General features: G+C 40.3%; 1 protein-coding gene across 3 annotated transcripts; it reads right to left on the reverse strand.

The window, feature by feature from the left end:
* Positions 1-240: 240 nt before the first annotated feature.
* cyld (cylindromatosis (turban tumor syndrome)) lies at positions 241-22,078 on the reverse strand. 3 transcript variants are annotated; one of them, XM_010729163.3, is made up of 17 exons: positions 21,731-22,078; positions 19,666-20,208; positions 17,424-17,735; positions 15,067-15,172; positions 14,137-14,238; positions 13,496-13,612; positions 9,854-10,242; positions 8,483-8,648; positions 8,242-8,383; positions 7,633-7,755; positions 7,179-7,270; positions 6,825-6,891; positions 5,603-5,735; positions 4,273-4,381; positions 3,913-4,031; positions 3,308-3,524; positions 241-2,519 (listed from the first exon to the last, which is right to left on the reverse strand). In XM_010729163.3, the coding sequence occupies exons 2-17, from the start codon at positions 20,155-20,157 to the stop codon at positions 2,335-2,337; spliced, it is 2,871 nt and encodes a 956-aa protein (XP_010727465.1). In that variant the 5' UTR covers positions 20,158-20,208; positions 21,731-22,078; the 3' UTR covers positions 241-2,334. The 3 variants fall into 3 exon arrangements, with proteins under 3 accessions (XP_010727465.1, XP_010727480.1, XP_010727487.1); XM_010729178.3 differs by lacking the exon at positions 13,496-13,612 and having other exon boundaries at positions 21,731-22,077; XM_010729185.3 differs by lacking the exons at positions 13,496-13,612; positions 14,137-14,238.
* Between the last annotated feature and the right edge of the window lie 246 nt (positions 22,079-22,324).

The following is a 22,324-nucleotide window of genomic DNA, read 5'->3' on the forward strand; positions in this document are numbered from 1 at the left end:
TCAGTGATTGTAAGTGACAGAACCACTTCATGTAGCTGATCCTTTATGGTTACAAAACTGTGACGTTAATAGTCAAATTGGTTAATCGCTGCATCCCTTTTCTGTGCAGTGTAAGCGAAATAGTTGATGAAAAAGTGGTGTCTATTTCTCTTCTTATGTACTTATTTGTGCTCACAAACCTCCACCCACTCCTAACTAAAGTCTGCCCTCAAGACCTGTCATCACAGCACTCACACCTTGTACCCTTCAAAATGGGCTTTATTTTGTTAACATTTACAGGAACATCACTGACATTAATTTTCCACCCGTTACATATGTCTATACTGTACAGATGCAACAGAAAAGAAAAAAAAAATCAAAATCCCATCCTCCGTTCTGAGACTCTCTCTCACAGAGAACAAGGCTCCAGTCAGTGACAAGCTTCAGCAGTGCAGAAAAAAAGTTCACACAGGAACTCTCCTGTCAGGATCCCTGGGACAGTGGACACGACCACAGAGCAAAATGGAAGTTGTCAGCTGGAACCTAATTTATAAAACATCCTCACACACTTATTTTATACTCACAACTAAATCCATGATTAAGTTGTGACTTCAGTTTGCTGATTTTATCCAATTGTGTGTGATATATAAAAACCGACATATACTTAATATCTTGACCCACAGTATGATTGGTTTGCTTTAGGTAATCTTTAAAATTGGAACACAATGGAATCAAGGGTCTTTTAATTTCTTTTTTCTTCTTCTTTAAATACATATATATGGTGCCCCAAGGTTACCAGCCTTGTGCCTCATTCATTACCCGTCCTTTAACTCTACACTGTTCATCGCGTCACTATTAACATTCAGTAGTTGCTATGAGACAGCGTAAACTACAATAACTCACTTCAATATACAGTGAAGGAGGACAAGGAGTAACCAAACCAGTAACATCAACCCTGTTTCATTCTCTTAAAAAAAAGGGACGACTTATGAGTTTGTAATAATATGATTAGAATATAATAAATAATAATATTTGATCACAATTTTGTTATCTGGTGCATGGCTGGAAACATTGCATGTCACATCTTCATGGAAGGCAGCGAGAGTCAATAGTTGCCATGATGGGCAGAGAAAAGGCTTCGTAAACGCAAAATATAATTTAGATTAGACTTTTTTTTTTTTTTTAAAACACTGCATGTGAAATTCTTCACATCCTACTCTTACTTTAAAAGAAAACAGCCAGACTTTTCCAGTATTTCACCTCATTGACCCTATGAATGCATGGAGTGCTCCACCAACCAGCTTTACAACAGGAGCCATTGTACAAGTCTCCCTTCATGCATTTATCTGGCATCTACTCTGCATTAGCAATTCAGAGCGGTCTTTACTGCTACAGAGAAGTAAATTTGTATTCTGTAACAGAAAACTCTGATGTCTCCCAACCAACAAATTAGCACTCACTGTGACTTCCAATGGGAAGGGGGGGGGGGGGCAAAACCTAAATGTTTCCTGATAGGTCCACTTGGGGATAAAGCGTTGTGCAGCATTGGTTGAGCAAGTATGCAGTAAAACATGAGACTTTTACAATGGCTACATCTGTTGCTGCAAAACATGTACTGTAAAAGACATTTACACTGCGTGATGGGGAAATATGCAAACCGGTTCACAGAGAGCAGAATACTCTGGTCTTAATGCAACTGCACAGTAGGTTGACATCTATACTGTCGATGTTACTACCTTGAGAAATCTATGCTACTAAGAGATTTTACAGAAGTTTTTAGAACAGTATACAGAGGCTGGTTGAGGATTTGCACACTGCATTGCTTCCTTAATGTGGCGTTATGGAAAGCTCCCGTCTTCAACAGTGATTAAGAATAGCAGAACTCCTCTTTTCTTAAGGTAAATGAGGTGGCCAAGGTCCTCCCACTAGCTCATCTTGTTTTTGTTACACGTTTAATGCCCACCCACCCCCGCAACCCTCCTCCTTTTCTCCCTGAACAGGGAGTGAACCTTCATAAGGCCTACCTTCGCTTCATCACCCACCACCAACGCTCAGCTGTGAGACACAGGGAAGCTACATAGGACTACATGAAGAACACAACACTTCAACTAATGCACAGTGCAAATAGGCTTCTCCCGCTCTCCTCCATCTCTCAAACCTCTGGAGATGGGTAGGCTTTGAGGAGAGGTGGGGTGGAGAGGGTTAACTCCGGACAGCACCCCTGCTGGCAGGTACCCTTTCTTCTTTTAGTTTATTTTTCATTTTTGGTCTTTCTTGGAATCTCCTGCCCTGGGAGAGGGGGAGGTGGTGTGGCTGGGGGGGGGGGTGGAGGGGCTGGGGATCGGGGAGAGAATTCTACTTGTACAGGCTCATGGTCGGGCTCTGGTACATGCACATGTAGGCGTCGCACAGCAGGCGTCGGGCCTGGCCCTGGATGCCCTTTGGATCCAAGGCGTGCAGCTCCTCTGGGGTCATTTTCAGGTAGGCCTCCACCTCTGGACAGGGGGATACCTGTGGGATGTTGAAACCATTCTGCCCTCCTGCAAAGACACACGCACGATCATCAGAAACAATATGACCATTTGTTACAGCAGAGCCATAGTCCCGTCGTATTCACAACTTATTCTTGGTAATTGGAACACTACATGACTCAAAGGTGGAGTCAGCGATTCTGGGGAAAGATTGTCGATATTTGGGTTCAGCACATAAGTATGTGCCAGATTTCCTGTCCCTCTTGTTCCTACTGCCCCCTTTCCCCCATTATACTGTTTTATATGACTTAAAGAGTTACACACATAAATTATGGCCAAAATAAAACAATAAACACATATTAGAGGTAAAACGAATTAATCAGACTAACTATTTTGATCATCGACTAAATAAAGAAAAAGCACAAATGCAAAACACGTTTTTCAAACATTCCACGAATCAAATAATTAATGGATTAATTGTATAAATAATCTGCAAATTATTATCTAATATAAATAATGTAAAGTTGCAGACCTAACAGTAATTTTAATTGAGGTCAGACTGAGCTAAATTTACAGCAGTAGTTGTTACATATGCAGTGGCAGTCACGTTTGATATCTTCAGAAGAATAAATAGTCACACTCACATTGTGACAAAACATAACTATGGTTCAAAATGCATGTTTTCCATGCAATGAATAATCAGTACAGTGTATTCTTCACTGGGATTCTGAGGTCCTATAATACCATCCAGGTCAGTCCTGTGAAATCCTTTCACCAGTGTTACAAAAACAGTTTCCTAGACATGACAACTTCATTTCAAGGACCTGTGTGATGCGTCCAAAGGCCGTGACACCTACCATCACGGTCAGCCATGCTGTCGAAGAAGAGCCAGGCGGAATCTGCGCTGCCGTACTTGACAAAGGCCACGTAGTGACTGGTTTCGATGCACAGCACGGCGAACAGCTCCATCCTCTGGCGGGGAAAACTGCCCTGCCTCCCTGAACCCTCTTGCAGCTCCTTGGGGACAGACAGTTTGCCATGCCGATGGGTTTTTCTCCTCGGGTGGAGGTGAACCTAAATCAGTACAAGCAGGTAAACACTGTTTATTAGTGGGGCCTATTAAGGTTAAGCTAAATATGTTCAACATGTTTCATGTAACATATAGATTAAAGATCACAGAAAATAAACGCTTTGCAGTACACATGAGGATTTATTCTGCCAGTTTGGCGATTTAGATATAAATCCAACAATATTTCAGGAAATGTGGAGAGTATTGGCAAGTGAAACGAACGGCCTATGTGTAACAATCTACTTTAGAAGCCACTTTTGTGCAACATAACTTCTGCACTGACACAGTGATTCCTTTGGATCTGGCGCCACCAAATGGACGATTCTGACCCACACTTCACAACATTTGTTTTTTTGTTGAACTGGTGTGGCAATAATGCCCTCTGTTGTTTACCTGTGTATTGCACTTTTCACAGAACTGTTTAATCTTGCCAGCGGTGATGTCCCCGTCCTCATAACAGTCTCGACACTCATAGAGAGCCAGGCCTCCGCAGATTCGACATTCCCTTGGAGCTGGACAATAAAAAATGCATGGCTTTATTGTGGCTGACACACTGCACAGAAGTGTGGTTCTTTAAAAAGTTAAGAGCCGGTTTGAAAGCAAGAAAAACAAAAGGGTTCCTTCATCTCAGCTGAGCAGTAGTGGCAACTCAGTGGGATTTCATTACCGAATGCCACATAGCTCAGAATCATTATTGATCAGCAAGAACACATTACACTTACAAACTGGAAAAAATTATTAGCTACAACTCACTGTCTTCAAGAAGGTCTGTGATGTCTAATTCTAGTGAGGGGAAAATCTTGTTGAACATTTTGAAGTCCTTGCCAAAGCGGGGCATCTGGATGATAAGGCAGGAGGGAGCCTGGCGACGGGGCAGGGGTGTCAGAAAAAACAGAGAAAGAGAAAACTTATGAAGTCATCAACAAAGCAGCTTGGACACATCAGCACACACGGAAACTGAAACCTGAGGCCAAATGGCTTCCAGAAGAATCTGCTACACAATGTACTTTATATCCAACACATTACATAACTTAACCCTTTTTCTTTTAAAGATATTTTTGGGCCTTTTAGAGCTTTATTTGACAAAGACAGCTTGAAGAGTGACAGGAATGTGGAGAGAGAGAGAGATGGGGAATGACATGCGGGAAAAAGCTACAGGTCGGATTCGAACCCTGGGCCGCCACGCCAAGGACTAGGCCTTAGAACATCAGGCGGATGCTCTACCAACTGAGCTAAACAACACCAACTTAACCATTTTTTAAGAAAAAAAAAAAAGAGAGATACAGACAACCTTGGTTCCTTGATCATTGTTTTTTTTGTTTTTTTGTCTAGTCTTCTAATTCAGAATATAATATAACTGTACTCTATGGGTGTCCTATTCAACATGAAAACAATCCGAAGACAGGTCTCATTTAATTAAGTAACAATTACTAATAACCTTACAGTATGCACCCTAAAAAATATATATAGTTTTTCAATTACCAACAATGAACGCAAGAAGGAGCCATTCCCATCTCTAATACTGCAGATGACAACAGTACCCCAGGAGTATTTTCCGATAAATGAAGAGCATATAATTTATTTATGTTTTGTTTGAAAAGACTTAGACCCCAAACACATCCAGATGTGAAGTACATTAGTACACTGCACACAATGGTGAGGCTTTCTGAATTTAAATCTCCTGAGGTCTACTGTCTGCTTTAGTTGGACAAGAAAGTTTAAGTGAACTTGGTAATTAAAACCCAAAGCTATAAAGCAACCTGTGACTATCACCTAATATGAGACTACAGCAGCATGGCGTATGAAATGTTGGTATTATATTTCCCATTCAAATGATTATGCCCTATGACATCTTATTGCATGCACTGCATCTCATCAGAATTAACAAAATGCTATCATTACTCAGGTGAAACTGAAACCATTCGGTATTAAACGGTCATCACCAAACTTGGGTGGTGTCTTTTGGGTAAATTGCTCGCTTAGATTTGTCTAAACTCAGGCAAATCAAGCCACATTACCACCAGTCTTTGTACTCAACTCAGGCTATTCAGCTTTTGAAAAGCTGACACAAAATAAAATTCACCTCTGCAAACTTGAGGTCGCTGTTAATGAAGGACCACTCCAAGAGCTGCTGAATGGTGGGAACTCCAACTTTGTCTTTCTTGTCCATGAAGATCTGGTAAAAGTAACAATCCTGGACTTTCTGTCCTGCTGACCTGTAAAGCAAAAAACATCTTTTTTAAGTTTTATTCACGTGCTCCTTGAACAGGGGGAAAGGGTAACAGGACAACTGTAATCTGTGCAGATGTTCAAAGCACTTCCTGTAGTACCCTTCTTAACTAAAAGCAGATTCTTTATGCATCTAAAAACTCTTCTGGCCAATTTGTATGTAATTCTAAAGTGTCATGCTAACTTACCATATGTACTAATGCACTAGTTCATCAATTAATTCTGTTAGCAAAGGATATTTTCAAATATCTATCTATTAAAATGTTTCCATTAAATGTGTAAAAAAAAAAGATCTAAAATACATAACTTCAAAAAGAAAAGTGAATATTTATTTTTCCTTTCAAAGTAATTTCAGTTCAAAGAAATCCGTTTAACTTGACAATAAATAGTTTCACATATGACAAACATGTTTTTCTGTAACATCTGTATCCTGTTCCTGATAAGCTGTACAGACACGGATGAATCTTCATTTCTAAGACAGCTACACGTTTCAGATTAGTCACGCTAAATTACATGGCTTTACAACTGTGTAAGTCTGTCAATGCTTTGGTATAAAAGAGTGAACACTTACTATAGAACTATTATGGAAATCCTACAGCAGAACTTTTAGTTACTGCTCATGTGAAATGCAAGTATCCTTAAATATGACTTCAGAGGGAGTTTTCATAATGTAACCAAAAAACTCCTACAGTTAAACCACTTTGCCCACACTTGATCCCCAGCGTGAGCACCGCTGCAAAAGTGAAACTTCATGTGAATGCGTAATTCTACATATTGCAGATTCAGACAAGCTTTGTGGTTTAGCAGTGGTGCGTCTGGAACTATATTTGCAGAGTCTGGTGAGCAGCTGCAAACAAAGATGTTCGTTACGCCACGTCAAACACATGGTTTGTGCATAATTCACAAACAACTCTATCATTAAACTATTTCAGCAATTTCAAAATAATGGAACAAACTCTTTCAATAATAACAATAATTGACAATAATTTGCTTATGCCTCTTTTGTGCCTGTGGGCACCTGATGTAGCCAAACAGATTTTGCTTTTTTTTTTTTTCAAAATACAACTGGCCTTTACCTTAGCTTGAGCAACGGGTCCACCCTCAGTATGTGATGAAAAAGTATATTGAGGAACTCTTCAGGATCTGCGGTACAAGAAGTGCTTAAATGAGACATTCCTATGAAAATGTTGCCAACTAGTGCAGACACTGCAAAAACTGTCAGGTCAATAGTATGAATGTGTTTCTAAAGAGTATTTAAATTAATTAGTATAGCAGGTAATTTAACAATAATCACATCAAAATGCAGATTCAAAAGGAAGCTCTGGACTAGAAAGTAACAACTGTACAAAGCTGAAACCTTCATGATACAGTCAAACTTGTGATAATGATGAAAAGGACTAAGTAACAAATTATTGATTTCACTCCCCAACCTTTTTCTTCAGAGGTAAACCCAGAGGCAGCTTCTACTTTCTCCAGGATTCTCCTTAGCTTCATCACTTTGGTGGCACAAACATACCCATGTCTGCAGGATAAAGGATGAGCAAGTTACAAGCTAGATAATTAGGCACATCTGGCTTAGTGACGTGAAATCTGCATCAGATGTTGTAAATTTCAGGGTGTACTCAAGTAAATAATGCAACCAATACTATTCCAGATTCAAACCCACATGGGTCTGTTTTGTTTTATTTATTTGTATTCAATTTTTAATTTAAAAGTCCTGGAGACATTTTGCAGTCTAGAACAGCTTTCAGCTTCCTGTGAAAGGGAAAAACAACAACAAATGCCTTAAACAAGTCATGAGAACAATGAGTTAGAAACCTACGATGTGAGTCAATGCCACAAACATGCATTAGAGTATGTGCGCAATAAACCACTCAGACTTACATGCGCAGGGGGTTGACTATCTCTGTGCGTAACAGCTCTTGGGTCTCTCTGTAATACTCCACATCAGTCTTTGAGCGTGGTCTCAGCAAAACTGTGTCCAGTACTGAGCTGAAGGAGAACAGACTGCGAACCAAAATACACAACCAAGTGATGACAATTAATATCCGAGTATCTTTTATTTCAGCCTTTAACATGAATCTTAGAATCTAAATCACCTGGAAGAGTTTTCTTATTTTTATTATTTCTGGATTTGGTCAGATTTAAATGTAAAATTCAAAACTCCAAACTGGTGAAAGCATTCTCAAAGAATGAGATCTCCTGCTGAAGTAGTTTGGGTTGACTGCTTTGTTCAATGGCCCTTTGGCAGTGTTGGCAGAAACAACAGATCCACTATCCACCAGCCTGCTCACAGCAGGAATACACCCTCCTGTTACAGCCAGTGGGCAAAGTCGAAACAGTTTACTAATAAGCTTCTGCCTCTAGGCAAACACAGCACTGTCAGCTCAGGAAGAACCATGTAGTCAATCAATATGACTGAAGTCCAGAGACATTAATATAAAACTTGAAACACTGTAGCTGAGTATTTACCGAGACTAAAAGTGTACTGACCAGAAGAGGGTAGAATCCAGGTAACAGGAGTTGTAGTGGCCCTGGATGCCTTTCTTTTTTCCCACCATGACATCCAGACCATCATTCTCTGTGCGTGGCGGAGTGTTCTCGTGTACTACCTCACTTAGGTAACCTCCAAATGCTGCATAAACACACATAGTACAAGTGTAAACGCAAAGTTTTTTGGGAAAGATGGTTAATTTGGTGCCTTAAATAATCCCAGTTCATCCTCCGGACTCACCAATGGAGTTGCACCGCTCTATGGGGTTGGAGGAGTGATGCAGGGATGGGAAGCGGGAGTCGGGCCGGCAGCATTTGAGCTTCACAAAGAGAGCTTTTTTGGGTGGGCAGGTGAAGTACCGCGTACCTTTGAAGGTGCCGTCAGTGCAACCAGGGCACTCTTCCTCCTGGAAGATAAGGTCAAGATCACACCATCCAATTACTGTCAGGTACTCCATGAACTTTCATGTATTCTGCCCTTTCCAAATGCCTTAGGTTCTACTTTACAACTGTTATATCGGATTTTTTATAACTGTAACTATTTTTTTCTACCAATTTTACATTGAACATTGTTTGTCTGTTTTGAGACAAATGTGTTGCATTTTACTCAGAAACTCTGTCAACACGTGTATACAAACTAATATGGTGTTGTGTTCATAGAAATAGTTTGACGTTTGCAGGGAACAGCAACTTGTCGTTTTGTTGACGCCCTGAGGTTGCCAGGCAACCAGCAGAGATTCCAGGAAATAGGACTATTTCTCAGGCAGGCAGAGTGACTTGTTGTCATTTTTACACTTTGGTTTTTGAACAGAATTAAACATCTGAAATATAATGTGTTCTTTAACAAGGGTTAGGGGTTCCAATTGGTGGACCCCCCCAGTTTCCATTTTTTGTGCTACAGTAAGCTAAGATAATCAGCAAGTGGTGTATAGATATTTTCATCCAACTCTCATCAAGAAACCAAAAAAGCATATTTCCCAAAAAGTCAAACTATTCCTTTACAAAAATGTCTGATGGAATCAATATCTGTGTTGCTGTTTTTACCAGTAGAGTTATGACATGTTGTTTGGAGCAATATAATCAACACGGTAATATAACTGTCCTATCCAGCTCATCAAGAGAGATGTAACAAATGTGTGGATAATCAAAACAAGTTGATGTTGTTATAACTGAATGGAGGCTGGGGTGATGGGTGCCCGCTTTCATTGCATTGCAGTCACTGGCCAGTGACTAGCAACCAGCAACAACAGTGGTTACTCACAGAAATAGCTCCAGCTGAACAACATATAAATTAAAGCTGGGGTCGTAAGTGTTGTGAATAAGACAGATATGGTGATAATTAGCTGATCAGTCTGGCAGTATTCACTTCATGTTCTAGCTTGAACCCACACTAAGAGCATGTGTGCATGTTAGCCGTCTATATGTACAGTATTTAATGATAATTAATCACTAGAAAAAACAGAAAAAGAGTCAGATGAAATCAACAGACTCAGACTCCTGGTATATGATTATATTATTTGTCCGAGCAATATTATCTGTTATCTGTGATTTGTTTCCCCACTTCCTGATGCTAAAATCTAATTTCCAGATTTATATTGCTGTGTTGTCTCACCAGCTCAAGCCCAGCCAAAGGCTCCAGCAGGCCAGGAGGCAGACCCACCCAGCGGATGACACCACACAGAGGGGGGTTCTCCTTCACCTCCACCAAAGAGCCCACCTCAAGACCTGGCTGTACTCTGGGAGGCGTCGGAGGCCGCGGAGAGGGAGGGGCAGCAGGCAACGAGGGCTCAGGCTGCTCTCCCATCACCGATTGGACAGAAAGGGAGAGAGGCCCATGGCTCATACTGTCAATGGGCCCAGTTTTCCGGTTCAGGCTGAAGGGCAGAGAGTGGAACTTGTTGTCACTGGACAACGAGGCAGAGGGCGGGGCTCTGGAGGGTGGGGAGGTCTGGTTGAAGTCAGGGGGTGTGTCAGTAAGTGACTTGGCAGGGTCCTCCCCAACTGCAGAAGAGAAACCATAAACCAAAACTTAACTGTCCATTTTACAGAAAAAACACAGTATATTGGCTGTCTTTAAAGAGTTATGCAACACCAGCTGAGAATCCCCGTTTCACTGATCTCTCTTGTTTAAAAGTCGCAATGTGAGAACCACTGGAGATTTTCAGATGGTGGCATTTCATTTTCACACAGGCCAACAAGACGTCTGTTTTTTTTTTCCTTTTCTCTTAATATAAAGGCATATTCCTCTTGCCAAGGCATTTTTTCCCCCCAAGTATGCTGCTCATCTGGCACATCCTGGCAACTATTTCACAACAGGACATCTTCCTCTGAGGAAGCCATCACAGGTGAAGAAAATATATTATTGCAGTTTCTGCATTTTAAAACGTTAAGAGGATGGTCTGCAGTTGAGATTAATATTTAAGTAAGAAAATACAACAGAAGTACCTGTGATACGTTGCACTGTTGAGCGTGCAGGGATGTAAAACCATGGCACCATCTGATGGTGACAATTTATATGTGGTATCAAATACACATTTCCAGAGATGTCATACTTGGAGTCAGCCTTCTTGGATAAATTACAGAATTTTTGGATGTCATTGAGATTCAATATCTGGCGCTGCTCTAAAAATAACAACTTTTTTTGGTTTTTGAATTTAATTTATTTTAAATTTTTGAAGTTTAAACCAGGTGACGAGAACTTTTACACATTAAGCTTTGCAAAAGTGACAGGTAACATTAGCCATTATAATGTAACCAGATTCCAGTCAGAGCTGTGCGTTTCTGCTTCTTCTCTACAGCTGAAATTCATGTGTAAAATTACGTATGTAAAATGAAATCTGTTAGTTACAGTTCAGTGTCCAATGTCCGACTTTATTATCACTAGGACAGATGCTAGACAGAAACCTCATCATCATTATGTGATAGGTATAGAACTTTAGCATTATTTATTGTCTTCTGAGCAGCGCCTGATTTTGTAAACCACTGGCATCTTTATAATTTAACACGTTTTCTCTCTGAATTTTAACTTTCAGAAAAAGTGATGCAAATTCATAAATCCTGACTGAACTACACAGACAACACAAATCCTTAAATGTAGTGACATTCGCCTTTGAGCTTGGATATTCACATTTGAACTATTCCCTCGCTAAGAGAACCACAGGAGTTTGGAATGTAGTCAGATGATTTCTTTTGTGACAGGAAAGCACCATAACCACAAAGAAAAATAACCGAAAAAAATTTGGAAAGTGTCCCCCTGAGGAAGATGAAAAATGATTACACATTCACAGGATGAGTAAGCAGTTGTGAAAACAGCACATCAGCCATTCATGACTGACCTTTTCTAATTTCTGCATTTAGTGTTGAAATACCACAGCAGGCACTCAAGCTTTCTGTTTTGCTTTGGCAGATGGCAACACTACAATCTTTCACAGGCCTAATTTGAATGTTGAGTAGTAATTTGACAGCTTGCACATGACAGTGTTTGCCACAATACTGAGGTCTATTACCTCACGTGTGTCTTGCTTTTTTGTGTTTTGGTTGTGATGTTTCAAGGTTTTGTTGAAAATTCATAGTTATGCATTTGATCAGAACCAGATTGTGATCATAAACAGAATAATGACATAAACATAACATTTCATTTAAGTTTCATACATAAAAAAAATAATCTTCACAACTTCTTCACAACTGACATGTATAGGTGATGACATGAGCAATGTGAACTCCCTCTGGTAAAGAAGAGAAAAAAAAAACTTCCATCCCAAAAATAGAAATAAAAAACCAAAATGACACAATGTGTTAACTGACCCAGTCACCCCTGACATGAGGAATAAAGACTTTTACTAATGCTTTGGCCTGCAAATAGCATTACACAGACATTTCTACATCTACATTCAAAAGTCAGTAAGGGGGTTATTTGCAGCACTGAGCATTATTGAAAGCCTTCAGGAAACACCAAGTACTCCATGCAGGTGGACTATCACAGTAAAATGGTGATGAAGGACGAGACGAGTGGAAAGGTCTTTATAGCAAGCTACTGCAACAAACTACTGATTGTTGTTCTTCTGAAAACCATGTTTGGGGCACACATTTAGTTATTATAGCTTCTTATTACAGCTGATGAAGTTGTACTCCATGAATCAAAGGGGTCTTCACAGAACATAACCTACACATAGGTTACAGTTAATATTATTTCGTAGGGAACTCAATTCCTCCCACTTGTTAAAATAAACGAAAGATCGATCACATTACTTTTTATTCCTTCCTGATCCGTCATGACTTAAGGTTTCTTACAGTTTACCACTGTACCACAAATGCATCACTTCACACTGGAGATGCATATCATTATGCAACCCCTCAGTTTTTTTTATTCTCCAAGTCTATTTATTTTGTATTACACAACTTGAGAAGCAGAAAGCTGACACACATAAATCTACCTTAAGCATAACTTCAACTACATCTACAGTTGATATTTAAGATGTCCAGTGAAGTATACAAAAGTCTTTAATGAGAGCAAATCAACAACCCTCACTTTGATCCTGCATACATCGAAAATGTACTTCTTTTGTAACCTACTGGAAGACTATTTATGTTCACGAATCAGATAGTGTTGGCGGTACTTCTTATATTAGTGACTGTGGTGAAGACAACCGACTGCCATTGTTTCAACATCACAGCATTGGTTAGTTGCTGCTGAAATAATATTACGACTGAGTCAACTCTGGACAAACAACAGACAGTGGATATCTATAATTATAAGACAGTATGTCAAAATTAGGAGATGTGAGAGAACATGTCCCTCATAATTGTACCTATACTTTAAAAACAGATTAGAGACACAATAAACTATTAATGTTTATTAACTAGAAAGAATAGGTTTCTTAGTTATGAGATACTATGATCATTTATTTATCATTTCATTTCATCGTTTATATTTTACAATTATGAGAAATCTTAAGTAATTTTAGTAAACGGTAATTCAAAAGACTTGCTCGATCCTGATTAAATCATTATGTGCTAAATTCTTTTAGCAGCTGGGAGAAATAGGTTCCCATACGTTACTTTAACAGTTGCTAAAACTATCTAGACTCGTCTGCCAGAGAAACCCAAAATACCAGAGTACAGGGCAATGTTAGTAAATTCGAACAACATGGCAGCTATAAAAGTGTTCCTCAGTGTAACAGATTAGTGTGTAGCTTGTTGTAAACAGGAGCTTGCCAGCAAGATGGTTGACATCCCATGAGTACCCATGTTTTACCTTCATCAATGTACCATGTGCTTTTGGATTTGGACTGGGCTGGGGGATCAACAGAGCTGCCATTTAAAGTATAGTAAAATTCAGACTTGCTTCTACTGCCACACTGGTGACTTAATCCTGTAAATAACAAGTATATGAAAAAATACACACAGAGATAAGCAAAAAAAGGTGAACGTGTGTGTGTGTCTGTGTGTGTGTCTGTGTGAGACAGAGAGAGAGAGAGTGAGAGAGATAGAGAGAAATAAAAGGGTGCAAAATCATCAGCTATAGTCAGTTTTCTCTATAAAAGAAACACAAAAAAGAAAACAAAATAAATCAGCAGAGTCACACAGTCTTTTCACATCAAACCAATGCAGCCATGACGGGAAGTTTTCAAATAAGTGGAGTTAAGCATGCGCTCTGTTATGATTAGCTTTTTAAATGGGACTTTCCACCAAAAGTGTTTTATCCGTTATTTAAACAAAACAAAGACATCTTCTATCAGGAAATGACCCGAGAGGGATCATTTGAATGTTCTGAAACCAACATCAGGACAAAAAAAAGTTTGCTTTTTATATTCATAGAATCACAACCAGACAATTTTGATGAAATGCCCCTCTCAGTATTATTATCACACCAAGTTCGTAACAACCGTGCAGTACCTTTGCTCTTTGGTTTGCTTTGGCCAGAGGACGACTTGTCACTGTTGGTGCCTCTGGGGGCAAAACTGTGCTTTTGCAGCCTTTGGTCCTGCATGGAATATTCTGCACAGGCCAGAAATACATCCACATTAGAGGAACAACACCAGTCAACATAAAACTATTATAGCCCTGTAATGTATGAAAATATACAGTGATCCTCTACCACTTTCCTTTGTGTTTTTCAATTTATTATTACAGTTTGATATATACGTAGAACTATCCTATTTTAGTTAACCTAGCTATAGAAAACATAACTTTAATGTATGACACTTTAGCAAAGTAGTCTGCCATGTGGAATGGTGTGTTAAGCTACAGCCAGGGAAGTAATAACCTATTTTATATTTCGCTAATGACAACAGATTGTGTGTTTCTTAAGGAAGCTATTGTATTTAACAGCACATTAACCATAACTTTAACCATTGGTGTTCTTGCCTCTCACTTTGCACAGTCACAAAGTATGATATAAACTACTTAGTATCACAAGTATGACAAATTAGGACATAACGAGTAATGTGATTTTAGGAGGGTAGTTTCTAAACTAGCTCTGATGAGTGACACCATGTACTTAATTTACCCTGTTTAGAGAGTTTCTAAGAGAAATTACACATTTGCAAATTTTAAAATTGCAATCTTAGAGATTTCATAAATGTGAGTTGAATAGTCAGAGAGGCGGCAGCAGCATACATAAACAAATCAATATGCCAGTGTGGAGAACAAAGAGCCTGAGTATCTCACTTGACTTTCAAAAACAAGTGAGCCATGTATACAAAAGGCTCTCTGTTCACGCTGCTAGCAAAACACAAACTCAGAACGCTCAGAAGGAGTTCGGAACTGGTCCAAGAGAGGAACAGCTGAATGTTTTCAGAAAACACAAATAACTACGTGACTCACCTGGCATTACGTCACAGATAGGGACGAGTCGAGTGTGTTCCAAACTGGCAAAATTACACAGCAACTTCCCATCAAACACGCCATCCCAGTCCCCAATAGGATTGTCCTGAAAGAGTTGGAGACATGAGAACCATATAACCCTCCCAGGCAGTCTTCATCTCTGCAAAACTGATCAAGCGGGTGCCACACGTGCTTCTTCTCCTAGTATCTTCTTGGTGATTAATGAGGTCTATTGTCTTATCGCTAAAAAATGATGCTTAAGCTTGATCCTCTGTAATGTGTGTCCTCTGTATCCTTATCTTCTCCACCTAAACAACAGATCTTCCACCTCAAATCCGTCCACCTGAGAGCTCTACTTTCTCTGCAAACAGAACCACTTCATTCTTCTTTAGTTTGAAATCCGGGATTCTGCTCCAGTGGGATAATCTAACATAAGCGTGAGGCCAGTGTAACTAGCTAGAGAAGGCAGGGCGAGGCTGGATGCAGAGTGAGGCAGAGCAGTGGGCTCTCCTCAGCTGCCTGCTGGCCCCTTGCCACGCTGTTGGGTCATACAGCACTAAGTCTTTACCTCACTCCCCGCGTGACTGCCTTGCCTTTGTGTGGGTGGCTCAGATGTACTGAGTGGGCTGCTGCTGCTGCTAACGATCAGCAGTCAAATGCCTCAGTTATGTGTTTCAGTCTCTCTATGACTACAATACAACTCCCGCCTGACAACAGTAGTCATAGATACCAGCTACTCTGATCCAAGGCAACAAGGCATGTTCCCTCAACATACAAGGGAGCCGTGAGAAATAAAGAAGAAAAACACAGGCAAGTCAGCACAGAGAATCCGAGACATTGACTCTGACAGTATGACTCTCTCTTGCAGCTGAAATGTGCAACTTTCTGCATGTTGCCGCCCTCTGCTGAGGCAAGGATCCTTTCAGTGACCATGACAGAGCATCCTTAGTCATGAACCTCAATATAAAAGCGCTATCTAGCTGAATGGAAATGTCACACTGACTGGGTAACTGACTATCTGATGAAATTTAACACTAATAAAGCATGAGAAGATGTCGATTTGACATCCTCTCTCTTTCTGTGTGAAAGCTTTGGTCTGAACACACTTTATTTGCATTGTCAGCCAGTCAAATGTTACCCAAAGCAATGAAAGCCTGACTTCCATAAACAATACAACAATATGTTAACTATCATTTCCAAGCTGCCGTGCTGCCCTGATGAAATCATCATAAAACATAAATCTATATTAATGACAACAGCCATGCTGTGTCCTGGGCTATATTGGTATTTAAAATGAAAGATTACCAGTAACCAGTTGTCTTGATGGCTACAAAGCCCCTGTGGTTGGTGTTTTAAGATTTATACACAGGAAGTTGTTTGGAAAATCTCTCTCAAAATATGGAGAGAGGGCTGAAACATTGATGCACTGACAATCGATCACCGATCTGGATTTGATTGATGATCGATGAAGATTTGTTAATAGAAGTGGCTTAAATGCCAGGGCTAGTAATGAATGTATTTAAATGAAAAGGTCAGATATTTTGGAAAGTCAAATTTTTTTTAATAAAGTCCTTAGTTTTTCCTATAAATCCTCACTGATTAACACATCATATTTTGATTAAACAGTACAAAAACATCAAATCAACTTTTTTATGAGGGTTCATGAGCTGGACTGTTTCTTAGTTGGGACCAGTAGCAGCAAAGACTGATCCCTACAAAGAAGTAGTCCAACTTATAACAGCATGAAACAGCATTATGTCATTCGTAAGCTCTTTTCACAAACAATGGGTTCATTGGTGAGTTTTTAGAGGAGCTGATAGGTGGATTTTGTTACCCTTGGAGAGAGGCAGGCTAGTCATAATAGATATAACAGATATCGGGGCCAAAAACATCCTCTTCCTTGTGCAAGTCAATGTCTACAGTCTGATTAGCAACTTGAGACATGACTAAGGAGCTGGAGTAGGTTCACATGACATTTCAGCTAATCTCAATCAACAGATGTCAATGTATTTTCTGCTAAGTGACTCACATCAGCGTGTGTCCCAAATCGTATTCTGTATATATTAGGACAATGTGAAAAATATATCAGACTTATCACTTATCATTTATATATCATATTTGTCAGAGCCAAAGGTGATTATCTTGATAGACTTCTCAACTTCTCTCAACTAAATAATTAACTAATTGACTAATCATTTCATTCATCATTTCAGGACTATTTTGGGCATTATGATTTACTATTTGTTCCTGTACTTGCTCAAATATTAAATATCAGCAGTCGGTGGGTGTTGGGATTAAGGTGGTCTGTTTAACACATCCCCAAATCTTACCACCTATTCAGACAGAGTCTTACTTACCATGTCAACTCCCACATAGTAGCCCAGACTCTCATTTCCCGGCAGCAGGTCACAAAAAATGATGGTGCCTCTCTCTGGTCCGTCCCTGGTCTGCACCAGGACCCTGGAGTTGATCTCCAGCATATGGTAGTCCTGGTCTTCTTCCACTAGACTGACGTGGTCCACCTCCAGCTCTCCCAAGGCCTCGTCATCATCGTCCTCCCAAAGTTCAAGCTTGTCCAGGGCCACAAACACACCACACTCATCCTCACAGCGGAAAAGTTGGCGGCCCTGATAGGAGCCTTCCGTGAAGCCCTGGCCCCGACCCTCCTCCTGGGAGACGGAAGTAGAGGAGAGATGATGAGATGGGTGAAGACTTATAGCGACATAACAAGTGGGGCAGGTAGCGAGGCTGCTTGCTCAGCATTTGTCAGAAAGGGGAAGTCAACATCATAGAGCTGTAAGAGCATATGATCGATTGCTGCAGCAGGAATATGACTTGACTTGCTGCCATGATAAAGACATTCAAAAATGTCTGGCACAGACATTAGATGTTCTCACAAACCAGGCACAAACACATCAGACTACTTTTGTCACATACAGACATTAGATATAAACAAGTTATTATTATTTCTGGCACATATTAGCAAAAGAAACAGTATTTGGTAAGGGGCATAACATCTGAATTTTATCTGAAGCATATGTGCAAACTTTGAGGCATTTATATTGAGCTACAGTCTGAATGCTTGAGCTCCATCAGCCCACTCAAGAAGACTACAGCTGGTCTCAGTAGAATAAAAACAACATTGTGCTCCAATAAGAAATCCTTTGTACTTGAACACACAGTACAGAATGAATGGCATGACATCAAATAACCAGATTTAGTGTTGAGATTAAAGAAATAGCTACGCAAAAGTTGTCATCATCTGCTCGCCCTCATGTCAGTCATGTCAACTGCAGCTTTGTTTACAGCCTTCTCTAAAAAGAAAGAGTCAGTCTTTATCTTTAAAGTTTAAGGAAACGCTGAAATTGACCAGAAACTTTACATTTGTAGAATGATCCAAATATTTTGAAGCCAAATAACAAATCCTAAAAGTCCAATGTGTTCTTCATTAAATCCCACATTAATCCCAACTTAGAATGTACAGTAAATGTGATGCACAAGATTTGACATTCTCATAGCAAATGTCACACAAATGTCAATTTCATTTTGGCCTGGCAGCACTGCTTTGTGCTCTGAACTTTAAACAGCAAAACTGATGTTATACAATAGTCAGCAAAAACTTTTTGTTACTGCGTCCATTCTGTTATTTCCAAACATGTTGAGTTGCATTTATAACCGTACAAGTACAAACTGACAAGATACACATGAAACCGACAAGACGCTTAGATCTGTGAGCAGATAAATCCAGTGCATGCTCCTCCTTCCCCTAAAGACCTCTGAGTTTAAAACAGCCAGCTCAAACTCCAGCACAGGAACCAAAAGTAAAGTAAATAAATTAAAAGTAGTTGCAAGGCACCCGGGCATCATTTTTAGTCACCTTATATTTGGAATAATGTAATTACATCTTTAAAGTTAAACTTAGTCAGACACCTGTTTACATCAACGCACCAATGCACACTCAGCGTTGTCTAGTTCCTGTTCTGACTGTGAAAGCAATATTTAGACATTACTAATGTGATAAACAAAAAAGGTTTTACATTTATTTGGGGCTATGTGTTATTGCTGTCCCTATTATTTATGTTAATAAAGCCAAGAATCGCTTGCCAATGACAACCATTACTGCCGAACCCTGTGAATGGTGTTGCTCACAAAATCACACACTTCTTTCTGTCTTATTTATTAACAACAAGAGCAGAAACTGATTTAAAGGTGAATAGTCCAGTCAAAACGTTATTTAATAACAGCTGGTTTTCAATGATCTGACTTTTGCCATTTAAAAGTTGTTTCCTATAAAAATGAATAGTGTAGATAAATGTAGATAAACAGAGTCACAGTGGTGTCTTGTAATTTTACTTTTGTTTTTGTACCTGTATTGTTTTAGAGCTGCGTAGGTTTTTCTGTTTGTCACATTATTCTAAGAGAAACTTAAAATCAACAGTGAAAATGGAAATTTGTCTTAACTTGAACAATGTCTCCAAGACTGAAATTCATATTTCTACTTTAGTGGCCTTCTGATGCACAATGGTAACAGAGGAAAAACCTAAAATAACTACCTCACCCTCTCCAGAAAAATCAAACAAAAGATGCAAGAGTTCTCACCAGCAGCTCCACTCCAAACCAGATTCCAGAGAGGGCCCTGTCAGGTAGCAGCGAGCCTTTGAAGCGGACCACACCAGGCAAAGGTTCATCCCCTGAGCGCAGCTGGACACGCACCTTCGAACCACAGTCAATATCACGGACGCGTTCTAGCCGTAATTTGTTACAGAGCAGGGCATATCGCTCCTCACAGTTGGTAATGGGGAACAGCAGCTCAGCCAGCTTCTCATCCAGTTCCAAGACATCCCGCTCGTCCAGACTCAGCACCACGTTGGTCTGGTCAAGGATGCGGAGACTTTTCTTGCCCTTGCATGGGGGCAGTGTTCGCCCCAGGCTGTTGCGCTCCTGGCAGGCCTGACCGAGACTGCCACGGGGGATCCTTAGGGTCTTCTGGGGAGGTTTCTCCACCGTACACTCCTTTATGACCATGTAGAAGCGCCAGTCCTCTCTGAAGCCCCCACTGGGCTTCTCCTGGCTCCACAGAGCAGAGCTCATGGCTGCATGCTAGGCAGGAGGTCCAACATCAAGACAAGCTTGACCTCTGGTCTGCAAGAACAAGTGACAAACAAGCACCTTTAAAATACTGAAGGAAAATGAAATGCATCCAACTGAAATTATACTTATTATCCTAATTTTTTCTTATTTTATTTGATAAATTAAAAACACAATATTCCGCAATGAAGGGCAGCCTCTGCATGTAGAGCTTGCATGTTCTCCCTGTGTCTGTGTGGGTTCTCTTCCTCCCACAATCCAAAGACATGCACTTACCAGGTTAATTGGTGACTCTAAATTACCCGTGTGAATGTGAGTATGAACGGTTGTTTGTCTCTATGTGCCCTATGATAAGCCGGCGACTTGTCCAAGGTGTACCTCGCCTCTTGCTCAAATTCAGCTGGGATAGGCTCCAGCCCCACCGTGACCCTGATGAGGATAAAATATTTATATCTCCTCATTTGTAACAGTCTGTGTGTTGTTTTTTTTTAAGAGAGCTGAATCATTCTGTGTTTCCATACTACAACGGAATAAACAATGCAGCAGGCATATTATAAAACATATTTATATAGAAAAAGGATTACAGCAGCTGTGAATATAATACAGTACACAATCTGTATCATTCCCAAGCACAGATTGAAACCAAGTAACTATGGCAATATGTCTTTCTCTTGCCTAACAACAGACTTTGTCGTTACCAAGTGGAGATGGTTGGATGAATCGTTTGTATAAAACCATATGATGGAAGACTTGGCTAAACTGTCTTCACTACATTAAGATAATATATTTTCTAAATGATAATGAAACCTCCTGGTAAAAAAAAAATATACAGAAACAGATTCAAACCTGTAAGGTAACTGTGTCTGTCTTGTCTTCATGTGTCATTACTGATCTTTACTTGACAGACCTCCGACGCAGAGAAATCTAACAGCTCATGGTCTCTCTTATGCCCAGTCATCCTGTGCAGTACCCCTGTTTTGTTTTTTTAAACAGGACCTCGTGTGACATTACTCACATCGACTGATTTGAATAGTCTAAAAATAGCCAATGAGCAGACAGTCGACTTATTCTGACACCCAGGACAAGACTCACACAGCAGACAAGTGGATTTCCCCTGATGACACCTCAGATGTGATCAACCAGCCGAGCACATTCACACTACATCCGTCATTTGTTTCAAGCGTGATTCATACAATATTAATCCGATTATATTGCTGTTTTTCAATAAAAACATTAACAGGACTAAGAATGACATGCTGTCACAGCTAACGCCGTGCAGCGCTGAGAAACAACACATGTATGTGAAAGTGAGACTGACATGGGCTAACGCTGCCCTGACATTAATTTAGCGCTTTTCTTCGAGGTGACAACCACAAAGTTGATGCCAGTTTTGTTCACTGTATTGTCGTCATCGCTGACAGGCAATATCATGACTCCTTTTATCATCGTTTCCCCCCCCTGACAACCAGAGCATCAGTGTGTCATCACCGGGAAAGCTGTCAGTCAAAGGCCCTTTAAGAGAGGGAAGTAACGCCAGCTAACCCCTTTGGCTAAAATGCACCATACCATACCATACCTTGGATAAGCGTCAGGTCAGTCAGAGGCTACAGGTGACTGTCATCTCAGGTGTCCATCTCAATCAGATGCAGGCCTTTTGAAAACAAACCGTAATAACCTCTGATTAGCTCAACGGCTAGCCAATGCTAGCGCCCTAACAAGCTACAAGTATCACGCTAAAGTTACGCCTAGCGAGCTGCTGGACAGCGAGCAGGCTGGCAGAGGACTGCCACCCCTCACAGTGTGCTATCAGCATCTAGATAAATCTATCCTCCATGGGAAAACGTGAAATAAAACAGTGCATCGCTACAGCTCTCAGATATATTATTTACAGGCGACGACCTCGCGAAACTGCGTGACGTCAGCGCACTCCCCGACGGCCATTGGACGCTCGCTCAGTTCTCAAGCGCTGATTGGCTGTTCGTGGTGTTTGTAACCAGGTCCCACACTGTGGGGTTTTCCCATGAATGGCAGAACATAATAGTTAGGTTGAAGTGTAGCTTTCAGGGCAGACAGTGACATGAATTTATAATCAAAAGAAAACCTGCTTAATTAGCAGAATTGGCCCCTTTCAGAGTGCTATATATAATAGATATAATGTATTTTATATTAT

This window comes from Larimichthys crocea, chromosome VIII (assembly GCF_000972845.2).
Source record: "Larimichthys crocea isolate SSNF chromosome VIII, L_crocea_2.0, whole genome shotgun sequence".
Classification (NCBI taxonomy): Eukaryota; Metazoa; Chordata; class Actinopteri; family Sciaenidae; genus Larimichthys; species Larimichthys crocea.

Bases quoted from the DNA above. Each gene is read 5' to 3' on its own strand.
- cyld (XM_010729163.3), bottom strand. From the start codon at position 20,157: ATGAGCTCTGCTCTGTGGAGCCAGGAGAAGCCCAGTGGGGGCTTCAGA. The intron at 8,384-8,482 runs GTGAGTCCGGAG...GTGTTTATGCAG, and splicing joins AGAGCGGTGCAACTCCATTG to CATTTGGAGGTTACCTAAGT. The intron at 2,520-3,307 runs GTAGGTGTCACG...GTGTCTTTGCAG, and splicing joins CAGCATGGCTGACCGTGATG to GAGGGCAGAATGGTTTCAAC.